Source organism: Pristiophorus japonicus, chromosome 5 (assembly GCF_044704955.1).
Source record: "Pristiophorus japonicus isolate sPriJap1 chromosome 5, sPriJap1.hap1, whole genome shotgun sequence".
In the NCBI taxonomy this organism is placed as follows: domain Eukaryota; kingdom Metazoa; phylum Chordata; class Chondrichthyes; family Pristiophoridae; genus Pristiophorus; species Pristiophorus japonicus.
Window position 1 is genome coordinate 47,787,301 of NC_091981.1, and position 18,349 is coordinate 47,805,649.

Here is an 18,349-nt window from a genome sequence, read left to right on the forward strand (position 1 = left end):
TCCGACGCTGCTCCCACCTCTCGCCAACTGTCGCTGGTACTCGAGCTCCCGCTGGGCCTTTTATAGGCTGCTCCGACGCTGCTCCCACCTCTCGCGAACTGCCGCTGGTACTCGAGCTCCCGCTGGGCCTTTTATAGGCCGCTCCGACGCTGCTCCCACCTGTCGCCAACTGCATCTCGATATCTAATTTGCTTTACTCACTTTCAAACTTCATTACGATAGCTTCAGCTGATTGTCAGTCAGAATCCCCAGATCTCTTATTCTTCAAAGTGACTCAACCTGGGCCTTTGGGGGCGACACCAAACTACAAAGAGCTGAACTTGGGCAACTTGCACTAACATGGGATGCTGGGTACACACGGTTTATATTGGCAGGGAAAAAGAACAGATCATTAGCAACGCTGTCGAGCTAGAAATTGGCCAGCTTTGCACACGTTTTTTCGGCGATAATTCGCCTTTTTTGACGGAAAAAGGCGTTCACCTAAATTGGCCAAAGTTTGCGCCAACGGTTTTGAAATACCGCTGAAAAGCGACCGCCGTCGTGCAAGATGAAAAAAGTGCTATCGCTTTAAATTGGCCATTCGCCGTACCCGTATTCTGGGTGAAAAAAAAACCGCCTGAGGAAAGCCTGCGTTGCAGCCCCAGAAACAGCAAGTAGTATGAAGATCTGCAAAAAAGAAACTTAAAGTTTTTATTTTTAAAATTCTTTCAGCGATTTGCTAGTTAAGTGTCACGAATGTTTTGCGATTTAAAAAAATTTTTGTTTTGCAATTTTTGGGGTTGATTTCCCCTTTTTAGCGGTAATCGGCCTCGGACTAAAGTTGGCGAGGTCCGCGGTTTCAACCGCGAATCCTTGTGCAACGCTGATTTTTACCGTCGGCCGCATTTTTTTGGCCAATTTTAGGCCTTTAAAAAAAAAAGTGGTATTTTTAATGAAAAATGCCAAAAAAATACCATCTCCAAAAGACCGATTTCTAATCCATGCATGCATTTTATATGGGCACAACAGCATGTCCAAAAGATCTTAAAAGGGCATTGCTTCTGCAATTCTTACATTGGTCAGATGGGAATAGGACTGCTATGTTAAAAGGGTTAAGTTGGTTTGAAACCAGTTTTCAAAAGAAATTGAATTTAATACAAGTTAAATCAACCCATGAGAATATCATCTTTCAGGTGTTTTTTTATTTTGAAGTTGTTTATTTTTAAACAATGTGCATAATATAATAAAACATTTTAAGAAATGAAACTAGATAAAATGGACAGATTGAAGGAAGACAGGACAAAGATGGGGACAAAAGGAGAAAGTAATCCTACTGGCAATAGAAACAGTACAATAATTTTGCATTTAATACTTTACAAGTTTGTTAGTGTGTCAATACAGTACTTATTTGGCACATACATTTTAATAGCTGTAAAAACTACAGCTGGGGCAATAACTATGATGTGAACCCTTTTCAATACATTCTATGATAGCATCGTGAATTTGGGTTCAAAATCATTGCATGCCAGTTATCAGCATAATCAAAAATTATCCATCTTAAAATTCTTACAACTGGGGTTCACAAATTATTGTAGTACAAAGTAGCTTAATGCACAGAGGGGAAAAAAATCAGGCCTGAACATATTTTAAGTAGGATTAGATTAAATAACTTACAATGATGTTCACAAAAAAAGATACAATTGGCGGTGTTTAATAAATTTCTCAAAAAAGGGTCTGTGCACATCCGTTGACAGTGTAGTATCTTATTAAATTGCTGTTTGCTAAAGTTAAATGTCACAGCCTGCAAGCATCAAGCAGGTAATATATAGCAGCATAATTAAAAATACATTTGAAATATTGCATAGTGTGTTCTGGTACCTCAAAAGATCCAGTACTTCAAACTGCGATTTCGCATTTATCAACGTGATATTTTCTGGAATCAGTCCATGAGCCAGGTCAACAATCTTAGGATTCTTGGAATAATGGCCCAATAGACTGGGTAGTGTGCAGAACTCTTATCCAGAGCTCTCAGTACACAATCCCACTCATTTGTAAGTCAGTTGCCCTTGTGTGCAAATTTTGCTGGTTCTTGGTTGGCCTACTAAATGAGAGTTGCACCCTATGGTGGAGGGGATGGACTGAGACGTAGCCCACCCTTAAAAGCACAGGTTGGCTGATGTGCACCAACATAATTGGTGGTTCTGTTGTCATTCTGGATCCAGCTGGCTCTTAGTCATGGCTGAAGGACATCAGCACAATTAACAATATTTTTTATAGGTATGGTTTATAAATTCAGCTCCTCTCATCAGCAAGTAGTTGCTATCTGCAGTTCCTTAAAAATTACCTCAAAGCTACAAATATTATTTTACGAATAAAGTCCCACCCATGAAAGTTACAGCTGATCTGACTTAAGATCAGTCTTGAGTACTTCGATCTGTGGCATCTTTTTAAATTGTGAAAGAACAGCTGTAACTCTAAGCTCAAGGCAAAGCCGTTTTCTATAAAACATTATATAATATAATCAAGGTTATCCAAAATGATTTATCATCCCTGCTTCACCTAATAATGTTGGATCAATCTATACATCTTTTCTGCTATAAACACATTTTCTTCAGCCACTGCTGTGTATTGGTTTTTGCCAGTGTACTGACTGTTCAGTAACATTTAATGTACAAAATGCCACAAGTATTTGCACTTGCTCAAGCTCAATGTTTCAGTTCCACTTAATGTGTTCCTAAATAGTAAATCAACCTGATTAATAATGGTGTTCAATCTCCTTCAACAGGACATGAGGCCTGTAGCAGGCATCTGGTTGCCAGGTCCGCAGGTCAACTAGGACCCGATTCAACTTCTGCATCCAAAGGTTGCGTTCATCCTTGGTGTCAGCAGACAGCCAGTTCCTGGAGTTGGGGGAAAAATTGTTAAGATTGTGTTAATAAAGTCATAATGAAATATTTAAACTGCACATCATTATTCCATTCTTTTATTGTAATTCAAACAAGTTTACATTCAATCACTTTTAGCTTTGCCTTCGTTTCTCTCAGCAGATCTAGTCAATTTTCCCTCACCCTATCCACTTAGTGCTTTAGCTACCTCCAAATACGAAAATCACCCCCCCCCCCCCAATTTCCGACATAGGGAAAATGCTTAACCAACAGGAGTCATAGTAAATGGATTATGGAAAATATGCTTAATTGTAGCATCAATATAAATATAAAGCAGAGTACGACGGAGTACAAATACAACATGTTAGTAAAGCATATAGCACAATGTTGTTAGCATGATACCTGGAAGTTAATGATTGCAACAGCCTATAAGAACATAAGAATTAGGAGAAGGAGTCGGCAATGCATATTGCCCATCGAGCCTGCTCTGCCATTCAATAAGATTATGGCTGATCTTCAACCCCAACTCTACTTTCCTGCCCTACCACCATATCCCTCGATTCGAGTCCAAAAATCTATCTCAGTCTTGAATATACTCAACAATTCAGCATCCATAGCCCTTTGGGATAGAGAATTACAAGGATTCACAACCCTCAATGAAGAAATTCCTCCTCATCTCAGTCTTAAAAGACCAGGCCCTTATCCTGAGACTATGCCCCCTAGTTCTAGATTCTCCCACCAGGGGAAACAACCTCTCAGCATGTATCCTGTCTTTTGTGTTCCTAACACAGATGAGGCTGCACACAGGGAGGCTAAAATAACAGTGACCTCAGTCTTTAATAAGGAGTGAGGAACAAGCCTTAGAGGCCGGCTTATATACAGTGCTCCCAAGGGGTGCTGGGATCCCTTGGGACTTCAGGGGATGAGCTTCCTGGTGGCGGAACATGGGAGTGCATGCTTTACAGATACACATCACTCTCTCTCTCCTCCCCGCCCCCCACCAAAGTAAAAGTGAAAACTATTTACAAGGTGAGGCAGTCGGGAGCCTTTCTTTCCCTGGGGGACAGCCTTGGTACAAATGACTCTTCTGGTGTGTTGGCTGTGTCCTCGCTGGGCTGGTGTGTTGTTGGCCCTGTAGGGCTGCTAGGTGAGCCTGGCCTTGCTGGGCTGTTGGGCGTGATGGGTTCAATTTTCTGGTCCGACGTGGTCGTTCATACTTTGGGGGTGTGTTGTGGGCTCGAAAAAGGTGGTGTCTGCTGTGGGTTGTTCAGGGCAGTCTGTGAACCGCAGCCTCGTTTGGGCCAGGTGCTTTGTGCAAATTTGTCTATTGTCTAGTTTGACTACAAACATCCTATTCCCTTCTTTAGCTATCACCGTGCCTGCAATCCACTTGGGACCATGTCCATAGTTTAGCACATACACAGGGTAATTCAGATCAATTTCCCGTGACACAGTGGCACGACCATCGTTTACATTTTGATGCTGCCGCCTGCTCTCTACCTGATCATGCAGGTTGGGGTGAACCAGCGAGAGTCTGGTTTTAAGTGTCCTTTTCATGAGTAGCTCAGCCGGGGGCACCCGTGAGCGAGTGGGATCTTGTGCGGTAGCTGAGCAGTACTCGGGACAGGCAGGTTTGGAGTGAGCCTTCTGTGACTCGTTTAAGGCTCTGTTTGATGGTTTGTACTGCCCGCTCTGCCTGCCCATTGGAGGCTGGTTTAAACGGTGCCGAGGTGACATGTTTGATCCCATTGCAGATCATGAATTCTTTAAATTCGGCACTGGTGAAACGTGGCCGTTGTCACTGACCAGTATGTCAGGCAGGCTGTGGGTGGCAAACATGGCCCTCAGGCTTTCAATGGTGGCGGTGGCGGTGCTTCCCGACATTATTTCCCATTCAATCCATTTTGAAAAAGCATCCACCACCACCAGGAACATTTTACCGAGAAACGGGCCCTCATAGTCGACATGGATCTTCGACCATGGTCTGGAGGGCCAGGACCACAAACTTAGTGGTGCCTCTCTGGGCGCGTTGCTCAACTGAGCACATACGCTGCATTGCCATACACAGGACTCTAAGTCAGAGTCGATACCGGGCCACCACACCTGGGATCTGGCTATCGCTTTCATCATTACTATACCCGGGTGTGTGCTGTGAAGATCCGAGATGACAGTCTTCCTGCCCTTTTTTGGTAGCACCACGCGGTTACCCCACAACAGGCAGTCTGCCTGAATGGACAGCTCGTCCTTTCGCCGCTGGAACGGCTTGATTGGCTTTTGCATTTCAACGGGGATGCTGGCCCAGCTCCCATGCAGTACACAGTTTTTTTTACTAGGGACAGCAGAGGATCTTGGCTGGTCCAAATCCTAATCTGGCGGGCCGTGACAGGTGAATTTATCATTTTCAAATGCTTTCATGACCATCAAGTCTGCGGGCTGCGCCACCATCAACAAGTTTGCAGGCTGCACCATTTCTACCCCCGTGGTGGGCAATGGTAGCCGACTTGAGAGAATCCACACAGTTCTCGGTGCCTGGCCTGTGGCAGATGGTTGTACGCTGATAGCACGAGTGCCCACCTTTGTAAGCAGGCTGAGGCATTAGTATTTATCCCCTTGTTTTCAGCGAACAGGTATGTGAGGGGCCTGTGATCGGTTTCCAGCTCAAATTTGAGGCCAAACAGGTACTGATGCATTTTCTTTACCCCGAACACACACGCTAATGCCTCTTTCTCAATCATGCTGTAAGCCCTCTCGGCCTTAGACAAGCTTCTGGAAGCATAGGAGACAGGTTGCAACTTCCCCGTAACGTTAGCTTGTTGTAATACACACCTGACTCCGTACGACAACGTGTCACATGCTAGCACAAGTCTTTTACACGGGTTATACGAGCAGCTTGTTGGAGCATAAAATGTTTCTGGCTTTCTCAAGTGCATGCTTTACAGATACACAACACTGTCAATCCCCCTCAGAATTTTATATGTTTCAATGAGATCTCTTTTCATTCTTCTAAATTCCAAAGAGTGTCGGCCTAATCTACCCAATCTCTCCTCATATGACAACCCTCGCATCCCAGGGATTTGTCTAATGAACCTTCATTGCACTGCCTCTAAGGCAAGTATATCCTTCCTCAGATAAGGAGATCAAAACTATGCACAATACAAGTACAAGTTTAGCAAGCCCGGTCCCCATATCCCTCAATTTCCCTAAGGTCCAAAAATCTATCCATCTCAGCCTTGAATATACTCAACGACTCAGCATCCATAGCCCTTTCGGGTAGAGAATTCCAAAGATTCACAACCCTGAGTGAAGAAATTCCTCCTCATCTCAGTCTTAAATCGATTCCTTATCCTGAGACTCTGCCCCTAGTTCTAAACTCTTTAACCTCTCAGCATCTACCCTGTCAAGCCCTCTAAGAATTTTACATGTTTCAATGAGATCACCTCTTATGCTTCTAAACTCGAGAGTATAAGCCCTATCTACTTAATCTCTTCTCATAGGACAACCCTCTCACCTCAGGGATCAATCTAGTGAACCTTTGTTGAACTGCCTCTAAGGCAAGTATATCCTTCGTTATATAATGAGACCAAAACTGTACACAGTACTCCAGGTGTGGTCTCACCAAAGCCCTGTATAATTGGAGCAAGACTTCCTTACTCTTGTACTCCAACATTCTAGCAATAAAGGCCAACATGCTATTTGCCTTCCTAAGTGCTTGCTGTACCTGCATGCTAACTCTGTGTTTCTTGTACTAGGAGACCCAAGTCTCTCTGAACACCAACATTTAATCGTTGCTCACCATTTAAAAAAATATTGTTTTTATATTCTGCCTATTAAAGTTAATAACCTCACATTTCCCCACATTATAATCCAACTGCGACCTTATTGCCCACTCACTTAACATGCTATATCCCTTTGCAGGCTCTTTGCATCCTCCTGACAGCTTATGGGCTATATAATATTACACAAAACAATGTTATGTAAAACTCAATTTTCTTTGTTGCAAATTTTGCGGTAAGGAATGAGTCCAATTTGAAACCACACACCATCGATACTCAATACTGCTATTTGCTCCACATCTCTTCGACTGTGGCTCACAGCAGATTTGCTGCATCATGTGCATTTGATTTCCCGTCATATACACATAATGTTGGCAGAGCTGGGATCGAGTGATGTTCCCTCTCCTTCTCTTGTTCTCCAGTAAAAGGAAGGGAATAGTATTAAAAGATGGGGTTATCCCAGCTTCCACACTGCAAGTGAAAGGGTTCTATTAAAATAGAAGTATTTAGTAGAACGATTAGTCCTAATTTTTGTTTCCTCTTCCATGGCCCACAGCAGAATGAGTGAACTCAGAAGCTCACTGTTCAAGACAGGACAGACAAATGCAGACCAATGCCCCATCACTCAATGGTGTAGCATTCCTGATAGAAGCCCTGAAGAAAGACAGGTTGGATCGTGACCGGAACAAAAGTTAGTAATAGGACGAGTAGGCCATTCAGCACCTTTAACCTGCTCCGCCATTTAATTAGATCATGGTTGATCTATGCCTCAACTCCATTTATCCACCATAACTTCAGATCACTTGATATGCTTACCTAACAAAAATCTAGCGATCTGTCTTGAAAGCTCTAATTGTCCCAATATCCACAGCCTTTTAGGGAAAGAGATTTCTGGATTTCTACTACTGTGTGAAAAAGTGCTTCCTGATTTGCCTCCTAAATGGCCAAGCTCTAATTTTAAACGTTTATGGGGGAGAAATTGGGCTCCTTTGCGCCTCCCGGGGGCGGCTGGGCATGGCCTTTCAACACGGCAGCACTGCACAGCCCATTGTGCAGCATTGCACAGCTACCGTCCCGCTTGTTGCCTTTTGTGCTCCAGGAAGGAAGTGGAGCGCTTGATTTAGCCCCAAATGGGGCGCTCCCGAATTTCTCCCCCTTTGTCCCTTGTTCTGCATTCTCCCACCAGAGGAAATAATGTCTCTGTAACTTCCCGATTAAATAGCCTTCAACATTTTGAACTTCTTGATTAAATCACCAATCAACTTTCTAAACTGAAAGGAATGCAAACCAGTTTTATGCAACATTTCCTCATAATTTAACCTTTTAAGCCCAGGTATAATTCGGACAATGCAATACCAAGGCACAGAAATTTCATACAGAACTCTGCCCATCAAAATGGTTGACCCTGTTGCTTACTTGGTAACACAGAGTGTGTTCTTGCACTGACTGACGAGAGTCTCTCGGTCATCTTCTCGCTGAGGTCTTACAGTGATGAGTTCCAAAGTGTGGGGTCGAGCACAGAACTCACGGTTAGCTGGCTCTATTTTTCTGCTCGTACAATTAGCCAGGTTTACACGGCCAAGTGGGTGCTGCAAGTAAATAAAGAGCTGCTTAATCACATCTACATATACACATACATTAGTGCTCAATAAATCTTAAAACCAAATCTCCAAGCAAGATCAGTAAAAATCTGGACAGAACTTAAAATTTAAGACACATTTCTGCTCAATACCATATCTGATCAATATTTGAAAATATGTGTTGTAATCTTAAATTACATAAGTAATTTCACTTTTCTAATACATTTCCACACCATAAATGTAATCATATCTTCAAAATTGACCAAGTTAAATTTGTAAATACTCAGGTCAGGCAGCATCTGTGGAGAGAGAAACAGAATGTTTCAGGTCGACGACCTTTCATCAGTTCTGACTAAAGATCATCGACCTGAAACGTTAACTCTGTTTCTCGCTCCACAGACATGGCCTGATCTGCTGAATATTTTCAGCACTTTGTTTTTATTTCAGATTTACAGAATCTGCAGTATTTTGCTCAAGTTAATTTTATTGCACACTGCAATACAATGGTAAGTGTGGCAGTGTTTCATTGGAGCATACACTTCAAATTGCACATTTTATGCAATGCACTAATCTGGGTGTTAGCTAATTCAAACGATTGCGGCAATTTCTGGTGTTTTCTGTTACTATTTACCAGAATATTTAAATTCAATCTAAAATTTACTAAAGATGGAATCAGAAAATGCAAATCAATCTTTTTTTTATAAAGTGAAAGCTTGGAACTTGTAGTTCAGGAGAATTGAAAAAGGAAATGAGAGGCAAAGAGTGTGTATGATCAGGCAATATAAAAGGAATCGCTAAAGTCTTTTATAAAGAGTAAAACTTAAAAGACAAGGAACAATCAAAGGTGAAAATACTCAACTAGAAGAGGGCTAATTTCAGTGAGTTGTAAAGGCCCAGGTGGATTGGAATCAAAGATTGGAAGATAAAACACTAAATGAGCAATGGGAGGCCTTCAAGGAGGAAGATAGTTCGCGTAAAGACTAAACACATTCCTATGAGGGGGAAAGAAAGAGCATCAAAAGCTAGAGTTCCATGGATGACTAAAGATAAGAGATTAAAATGAAACAGAATAAGGAAACTTATGATAAACGTCAGGCTCATAATACAGTAAAGAATCAAGAAGAATGCAGAAGTGCAGAGGAGAATTGAAAAAGGAAATAAGAGAGGCAAAGAGAGTAAAGATTATCAGGTAACATAAAATGAATCACTCAAGTCTTTTATAGAGTGAAAGGGTGGGAAGGAAAATTAGGGACCAAAAAGAAAATCTTCTTATGGAGGTAGGACATGGCTGAGGTACTAAATGAGCACTTTGCATCTGTTTTCAGAAGAGGTTGCTGCCAATGTCACAGTAAAAGGAGAAGATAGAAAAATTGGACACGGTAAAAATAAAAAGATACTTAAAAGGTTGGTATCACCTGGTCCAGATGGGATGCCTCCTAGCTTGCCGAGGGAAGAAAGTAAGGGTGGAAATAGCAGAGGCTCTGGCCACAATCTTACAATCTTCCTTGAAATGGGAGTAGTGCAAGCATTGCACCTATGTTCAAAAAACAGGAAGAGGGATAAATCCGGTAACTACAGGCCCATCAGCTTAATGTCAGTGGTGGGCAAATTTTTAGACAATAATCCAGGACAAAACTAATTGTCACTTGGAAAAACATAGATTAATAAATGACATAGGTGCATGGATTTGTTAAAGGCAAATTGTGTCTGACAAACTTGATTTGAGTTCTTTGATGACATAACAGAGAGGGTTGATGAGGGTAAAGTGGTTGATTGGTGTATATGAACTTTCAAAAAGGCATTTGATAAAGTGCCATATAATAGACTTGTTAGCAAAAGTGAAGCCCGAAGCCCATGGGATTAAAGAGGCAGTGGCAACATGGATACAAAATTGGCTAAGGGACAGAAAGCAAAGAGTAGAGGTGAATGAGTGTACCCCAGGGATCGGCATTAGGACTACTGCTCTTTTTGATATATAATAATGATGTGGGTTTGAGTATACAGGGCATCATTTCAAAGTTTATAGATGAAATAAACCTCATAAATATAGTAAACAGTGTCGAGGAGAACAGACTTCAGGAAGACATAGACTGGTGAAATGGACACATAGCAGAGGTAATTTAATGCTGAGTTGATGCATTTTGTAGGAATAATGAGGGGCAATATAAACTAAATGCTACAATTTTAAAAGGGGTGCAGGAACAGAGACCTGGGGTGTACATACATAAATCTTTGAAGGTGGCAGGACAAGTTGAGAAGGCTGTTAAAGTAGTATATGGAATCCTTGGCTTTTTAAAACTGAGGCAGAGTACAAAAGCAAGGAAGTTATGTTAAACCTTTATAAAACACTGGTTAGGCTTCAGCTGAAGTATTGTATCCAACTCTGGGCACCACACTAAGAAGTTTGTCAAGGCCTTGGAGAAGAGGTAGAGGAGATTTACTAGAATACTATCAGGGATGTGAGACTTCAGTTATGTGAAGAGACTAGAGAAGCTGAGATTGTGCTCCTTAGAGCAGAGAAGGTTAAGGAGAGATTTAATAGAGGTATTCAAAATTAAGAAAGGTTTTGATAGAGTAAATAAGGAGAAACGACATCCACTGGTAGGAGGATCGGTAACAAGAGAACACAGATTTAAAGTCATTGGCAAAAGAACCAGAGAGGAGATTTTTTTTAAAAGACAGCATGTTGCTGTGATCTGTAATGCACTGCTTGAAAGGGTGGTGGAAATAGATTCAATAGTAACCTTCAAAGGGAACTGGATATTTACTTAAAAAGGAAAAATTTGCAGGGCCAGTGAAAGAGCAAGGGAGTGGGACCAATTGGATAGCTCTTTCAAAGAGCCAGCACGGACACGACGACCAAATAGAATCATACAGCAGAGAAGGAATCTATGAATTATTGGTGTACAATTTAGATAGATTTTTGGAGTCTAGGGGAATCAAGGGATATGGAGATAGAACAGGAAAGTGGAGTTGAGGTCGATGATCAGCTATGATCTTACTGAATGGCGGAGCAGGCTCGATGGGCTGTAGGGCCTATTCCTGTTCCTATTTCTTATGTTCTTAATTTAGGCCATCAGTGGAGATGATGGATGGGGGCATTCGTAGACAGTTCAGGGATAACAGGACAATAACGATGGGTGATTTTTAACTAGGTAATGTATTTGGACAAAGTGGGGAACATTTTTTTCCAGTATGCATCCATGACTGCATCCTAGATCAAGAAGAAAATAAGTATTGCTAATTTAGTTTTGCAAAATGAAGTGGGGCAAATGAAAAAGTAGAACAATTGGGAAAGTGACCACAACACAGTTAGATTCAATGCAAAATAGAAAAGTATAATGAAGAGTCAAACATAAAGGTACTAGGTAGAGTTCAATGAGATATGAATTGTTCCACATCCTCCTCCTCTATCACACTTCCACTATCATTTGTAAAAACTGATGAAAAATATTTAATCTCTCTCCATACTTTCAAACTCCACAACTAGATTTCATCCCTAAGCAGTCCTATGATCTCTTTAGCTATCCTTTTAATATGCTTATAAAATTCCTTACATTTCCTTTTACATCATTCCTTTTCAATAATAACTTGCACTTATATAGTGCCTTCCTCAAAGTAAAACATCCCAAGACGCTTCACAGGAGCGTAATCAGATAAAATTTGACACTGAGCCACACAAGGAGATATTCGGACAGGTGACCAAAAGCTTGATCAAAGAGATAGGGCTAGACTTTCCACTTTGCTGTCTATCCAGCCTTACCGATTACTGGCTCATCGCCCATTTTTTGGATGCCGATTTTCCACTCGGCAATAGGCCAGCGATGTCAAATGGGCGATGCAAAAGGTCAGCGAGGTAACGTTCACCCAATGAATGGCCAGCGATGTGGAAGGCAAAAAAGTTTCCCTAGCAACAGCCTTCTGCGCATGCAATTTAAATTTTTTTCCCGGTTGACAGCATTTTGCGCATTTCGGGAGGTCACGGGTCATCCACACATGTGAAGCCCGATTGTTGGGGGTGGGGGGGGAAAGAGAGCGAGGGAGAGAGAGCGCGAGAGATATATATCGAATTCACGTTTTAAAATGAATATGTCAGCATCAACATCGGATGTGGAGGAGGCTCGCAAAAGGGCCAAGCCCGTCTCAGATGAGACAAACGAGGTCCTCATTCAGGAGGTGCACACAAGGTGGGGCGAGTAAACCCGGGGTGGCAGTGGGAAACCCCCACCCTAGAAGTACAGGAAGACATGGGCCGAGATTTCGGACGTCGTCTTGGCGGCGTCTAATGAAGTGAGGGGGTCCGACCAAGCCGCAAGCGTTGGAACAGCCTGGTCGCGTCAGCAAGAGGAAGTACATATTTTATATTGTATATTATTGTAATTTTAATATTAAATCGCCTGCATTGAAATATATTTTGTACACAGCGAGACACTTTTGTACATTAGCTTCTGACATTGAAGACCTCAATGGAGATTGTATTAGAGAGAGAGATGTTTGTCAATCATCACCTCGTATTCCCGATGTGTTATAACTGTTAAATGTCTTTCCACGATAGTACACATACCACACAGCTTATGCTATGCACTTTTCCAATTTTGCAGAAGATATCGAACAACCGAGCCCAGCAGAGGCACACTGGAGGGGGCACAGCTGCCTTATAACCGCTGACCGACATTGAGGAGCATGCTGCGGCTCTGGTGGGGAGCCACAGTCGAGCAGCCACCTCCTGTGGATCTGCCAAGCCCTCTGATGTGTTTCATGACCATATACGAATGTACGACCCTCAGACTAATCCTGCCTCCGCAACTCTGTTATTCAATTCCGTATAGATGTACTACCATATGTACAAACATATGATGCATTATTATGTAACGTCCCCTGGTCTCATTTATTGTAGTAGTGATGCTCCTCTGCAATGTGTACCCCCTCTGCTATAATAAACTCAATAAGCTCAGTTGTGTTTTGCAGGGCCCACAACACAAGTGTGCAGATCAGAGCTGCAGCCTGCGGTTCCATTACAGGTGGTCCTCACCACGGGTTGGGAGGAAGAGGAAGATACCACGGAGCCGGAGGAGGAGGAAGTGGATTCGGAGGAAGATGCCCCTAGCATCCCTCATCATGTGGTGGAATCACCTGTGGGACCTGTGGCCATTATGTCGGCATCTTTGAAGGTAGAAGCAGCGGGACCAAGCGGCGTGCAACTGTCGACGCCAAGGCGCACATTAGTGCCCACGCAGACCCCACGGAGGTTGAGTCAGCGAGTAGAGCACACGCCTACCCTGGCCGATTGCATGGATGGCTTGGCTCAAATGTGCAAGGAGACCATCGTGTTAAGTCGCGACCATCTCCAGGTGTTTCTGGACTTCACGGAGACCTTCTCCCGGATGTCACAACAGACACTCGAGCAGCTGATTCAGCAGACCGTCGCCACAAATGCCTTACGGCGTGCATTGTCGGCGGGACACGGCGCTGCACTTGAACATGACGTGATGTCGTAGACCACAAACACCAGCGCACAAGCAGGTTAGGAGGAAGCAATTCCTTCTGACTCGGAAGGCAATCCCCATGCTTTCGACTTTCCCTCCTACACCTCGCCCCCCCCCCCCCCCACCAAACAGGCGATCACACCAGCAGTTCCCCCACCATGGAAGGAAGTCTTGCCGTTGGCAGTTGCACACGAGTGACATCTCGGTGCCACTCGGGGACTAAATTGGGCGGGTGGGGCTAGAGTACGGGGAGGGAAACATGACTGCAGGTGATGTATGAATATTGTTTGTTCTTTCTATTAATGGTTTACTGCTGGGGTGTTGTTTGGGGAGGTTGGGTGGGTTGTTGGAGTTGCTCCTGTTGCAGTTGAAATTTAAATTTTGTTTGAGTAATACTTTATTACATTTTACAATTTACAATTGTTGTGCATTTTCTTATAACGTAATAACATATTAATGTAAACAATGGCCGACCAGACTGCTCAACGCTAACGCAACCGTTGTTTTGTGATAAACGTCTGACTCTGACTGTCCACTATTAAAGTTCATGCAAAACATTCATTTATGAGCTGCTCACGCAACAGCGTAACTCCCACGGGGTTTTTCCAGTCTTGCGGGTGGGCGTGGGGCCATGAGTTCATCGCCAGGTTGAATGTCCTCCCAGAGGTGCTAATCGGCCTCCTACTGCTCCTCGTTATCTCCCTCTTCAGTCTCCAATCCTTCTTGAGGTGGACCGTCAGCCCTATCATGAGCCAGCTGGCAAGGCCATATCCTTTATCCCCCAGCATACAACCGTGACCTTGTGGCTGATTGGCAAACAGGTCAGAGACAGCACTCTCACGCAGGATGTGTGCATCGTGGATGCTGCTTGGAAAATTAGCATTAACTGCCATGATAATCTAGATTTGGTCGACAACGAGTTGCACATTTAGCGACTGAAATCCCTTTCTGTTACGAAACACCTCCACATTCTGTAAAGGTGATTTAAGGGAAATGTGCGTGCAGACTATTGCTCCCTGCACCTTGGGGAAGTTTGCTATTCGAGAACCCCAAAGCCCTCCTGGTTTGTGCCTCCCTGGTCATAGGGAAGTTTATAAAGTCCATCCTGCGAGAGTTAAGGGCTTGAGTCACCTGTCGAATGGAGCAGTGTGCGGTGTGCTGAGAGATACGGCAGATGTCGCCAGCTGAAGCCTGAAAGGAGCCCGATGCGTAGAAGGATAGTGCCGCAGTAATTTTTACCTCAATGGAAAGTGCGGTCCTGATGGTGCTGGCAGTTTGCAGATCCCCCTCGATGAGCTGACAAATCTCATCGATGACCTCCTTTCGGAAGCGCAACCTCCGAAGGCATGCGTTATCAGACAAGTTCAGGTAAGATTGCTTTTTCTTGCAAGTTCTTCGGCTGTAAGGTCTCTTCATACGTCCACGCATTAGTCTGCGACCTCTACGATTGATCCCTTCACTTAACTCAAGCTCAGATGCCAGCAGTTCTGCACTTACAAGTAATGGCAGAGAAGATGCAGCCCCTATTCTTTCACTGTTTATATAAATGCCTTTTCTACTACTAAACTGACCTTTTTACGAAAATAAATGAAAATATTATAATATAAGTTTAAATTTGACTAGATATATCTGTCAAATACACTTGTAACTCTCAAATTATTAGAGCACTCTTGTTTTTGCAGCCTCCCTCCTTTCCTCCGATATTCAAAATGGCGTCCATAGTGCCCAGCTCCGAGTAAAGCCCGGCAAAAGCAACTATTTCCCGGTAATGTCGTCAGCGAGTGATCAGCCCAGCGATGTGCTGAAAGTTAGACTGGGCGATGTGTGGGCAATCACCTCGGCGATGTGAATCGAAAGTCAGGGGGATAATTTTTCAGCAAGATCCAGCCTGAATTTCCACTTTTTTGTCAAAATGGGTGATGAAAGGCCGTTTTGGGCGATATGTGGTGATGTGAAGTGAAAAGTCGAGCCCATAAGTTTTAAGGAGCTTCTTATGCAGGTACAGCAGGCGGTGAAGGAGGCAAATGGCATGTTGGCCTTCATAGCTAGGGGATTGGAGTATAGGAGCAGGGAGGTCTTACTGCAGTTGTACAGGGCCTTGGTGAGGCCACACCTTGAATATTGTATAGAGTTTTGGTCTCCTAATCTGAGGAAGGACATTCTTGCTATTGAGGGAGTGCAGCGAAGGTTCACCAGACTGATTCCCGGGATGGCAGGATTGACATATGAAGAAAGACTGGATCAACTAGGCTTATATTCACTGGAATTTAGAAGAATGAGAGGGGATCGTATAAAAACAAATAAAATTCTGACGGAATTGGACAGGTTAGATGCAGAAAGAATGTTCCCAATGTTGGGGAAGTCCAGAACCAGGGGTCAGAGTCTAAGGATAAGGGGTAAGCCATTTAGGACAGAGATGAGGAGAAACTTCTTCACTCAGAATTGTGGACCTGTGGAATTTGCTACTGAGGCCAGTTCGTTAGATATATTCAAAAGGGAGTTAGATGTGGCCCTTACGGCTAAAGGAACAAGGGGTATGGAGAGAAAGCAGGATTGGAGTACTGAAGTGCATGATCAGCCATGATCTTATTGAATGGTGGTGCAGGCTCGAAGGGCCGAATGGCCTACTCCTGCACCTATTTTCTCTGTTTAAAAGGAGAAAGAGGTAGAGGTGTAGAAGTTTAGGGAGAGCATTCCAGAACTTAGGACCTAGACAGCTGAAGGCATAGCCACCAATGGTGGAACGGAAGAAATAGGGGATGCACAAAAGACCAGAATTAAAGGAGCGCAGAGATCTGGGAGAGTTGTAGTGCTGGAGGAGATTTCAGAGATGGGGAGGGGCGAGGCCTTGGAGCTATTTGAAAACAAGGTTGGAGAATTTTAAAATTGAGGCATTGCCGAACCTTTCCAATCTCCTTATTGTGATTTACATTATTATTAGTCCTAACTTTATCATGTGCATCCAAATTAATTGGGCAAAAAAGTTAGCAAACAGATTAACTGATTAGCAGTGGGGAATCTTCAAATTTGAAATAGCTCAAGTAGAAATAGATATATTCTTCTGAAAAAGGGCAGCGAAGGATAAATGCAAAGCTTAAAACTAAAGAGATACCTAAAAGGGATATATGTAAAATTTAGTTTGCTGTTGCATTAAATTACCCAACAAGATTAAACTGTACTGAAACAGGAAGGCAAAAAAGCAAAACGATAGTGCTTTTTTATTGCTTATGCATACGTTTACAGCTGCTCACCACCTGTTAGATAAGGTTTTTGCTGGTACTATTTCAGTCTAACCGACAGGCACCCAAGATTCAAATAGTGACATCAGTAGTTTCTGAATTTTGCAGGACTCGAGGAAACTGACAGAGGGATACAAGGGAAGCTGTGGGGAAAAACTGATTTTACAAGGAAGTGGAGCTAAAATTCCAGCCTCACTGGATCCATACGGAATACGTACGGACCTGGTGAGGCCCCGCAAAAGCTGGTTTTCGGCGCGCAATGCGCATGCACCAAAAAGCGGCTTTTCCGATCTGTCCCCTGCAGCAGGGACATTTGTGCGGGTGAGATTGGGCTATTTGCCCAACTATTGCCCACCGAATGTCCTTAAAACTCTTGCGTCGGGTAAAAGCAGGTGCATAGCCTACTTTTACCAGCGTAAGAGTTTTAAAACACATAAAAATTAAAATTAAAAACAGTTTTATGGTAAAAACCCTGTCCACTAAGGAATGTTTATTTTAAACCCTATTAAAACACTAACCAAAAAAAAATCAAAAAAATTGTTTTTTTCCCTCTAGAACCTTTAATTAACTTCAAATTCAATTAATTTTAATTATGTGGTGTGTTTTTTATTTTTTAATATTTTTTTCTCTCAATAGTATAAGAACTCATAGGTACTGAGTTCTCATTGCTATTAATGAGAATACTGTATCTGATTGGCAGTGCAGTCGCATGTGACTGCACCTGCTGCGTCCGAACCTAGAGGACAGGAGCGTGCTCCGAAGATCGGGAAGAGAAGGCCTCCCCACCGGAATCACAGGCACCTCCGGGACCACCAGGTAAATTTGTAAAAAATTCTTGGGTTGGAGGCGTCCATCCGAAGGAAGCCCCCGACCTGAATTTCTGGCCTAATCAATAGTTTCTGAATTTTGCAGGACACGAGGAAACTGACAGAGGGATACAAGGGATGCAGTGGGGAAACACTAATTTTACAAGAAATGTGCATTGATGGTGCTTTGGCCCAATTCTTTTTCCAAAGAAAAGTGTTCAGAAGTTCTTAAATTACACCACTTGGGAATTGAGAGAGAAAATGTTATCTCAACAAATCTTACAAGCAAGCAGGATACGCACTGTGGAACTATATACAAGATAGCGTCATTTATATTCAATACTAATATATAAATCTCTGAAATACTGCTATTTGTCCAAGTGTTACTAGGAACTGGAAGGGGTCATTCAACGCCTTAAGCGTGTTCTCTCATTCAATGAGATCAAAATGGCTGATCTGTAAAGGACTGAATGTCAGAAGTAAAGGATCCAATTCCACTGTGGAATTAGCTGAAAGAAAGGGCACCTCGTATTTGAACGAGATGGACAATTTGCCCCCACTAGTGTCAATGATGTGCTGCGCTATCAAAAAGACTTCTACC

The 18,349-nt window shown here is 43.0% G+C and overlaps 1 protein-coding gene across 2 annotated transcripts in view; it reads right to left on the minus strand.

Moving 5' to 3' along the window:
* Positions 1-1,163: 1,163 nt before the first annotated feature.
* Positions 1,164-18,349, minus strand: part of anln (anillin, actin binding protein) — a 111,866-nt gene continuing 94,680 nt past the window's right edge. For both annotated transcript variants that reach the window (XM_070880601.1, XM_070880600.1), the window contains exons 23-24: positions 8,054-8,226; positions 1,164-2,879 (exon numbers count right to left, since the gene is read on the minus strand). In XM_070880601.1, coding sequence (XP_070736702.1) covers positions 2,735-2,879; positions 8,054-8,226 — 318 coding nt within the window. In that variant the 3' untranslated portion in view covers positions 1,164-2,734. The remainder of the gene's footprint in view (positions 2,880-8,053; positions 8,227-18,349) is intronic.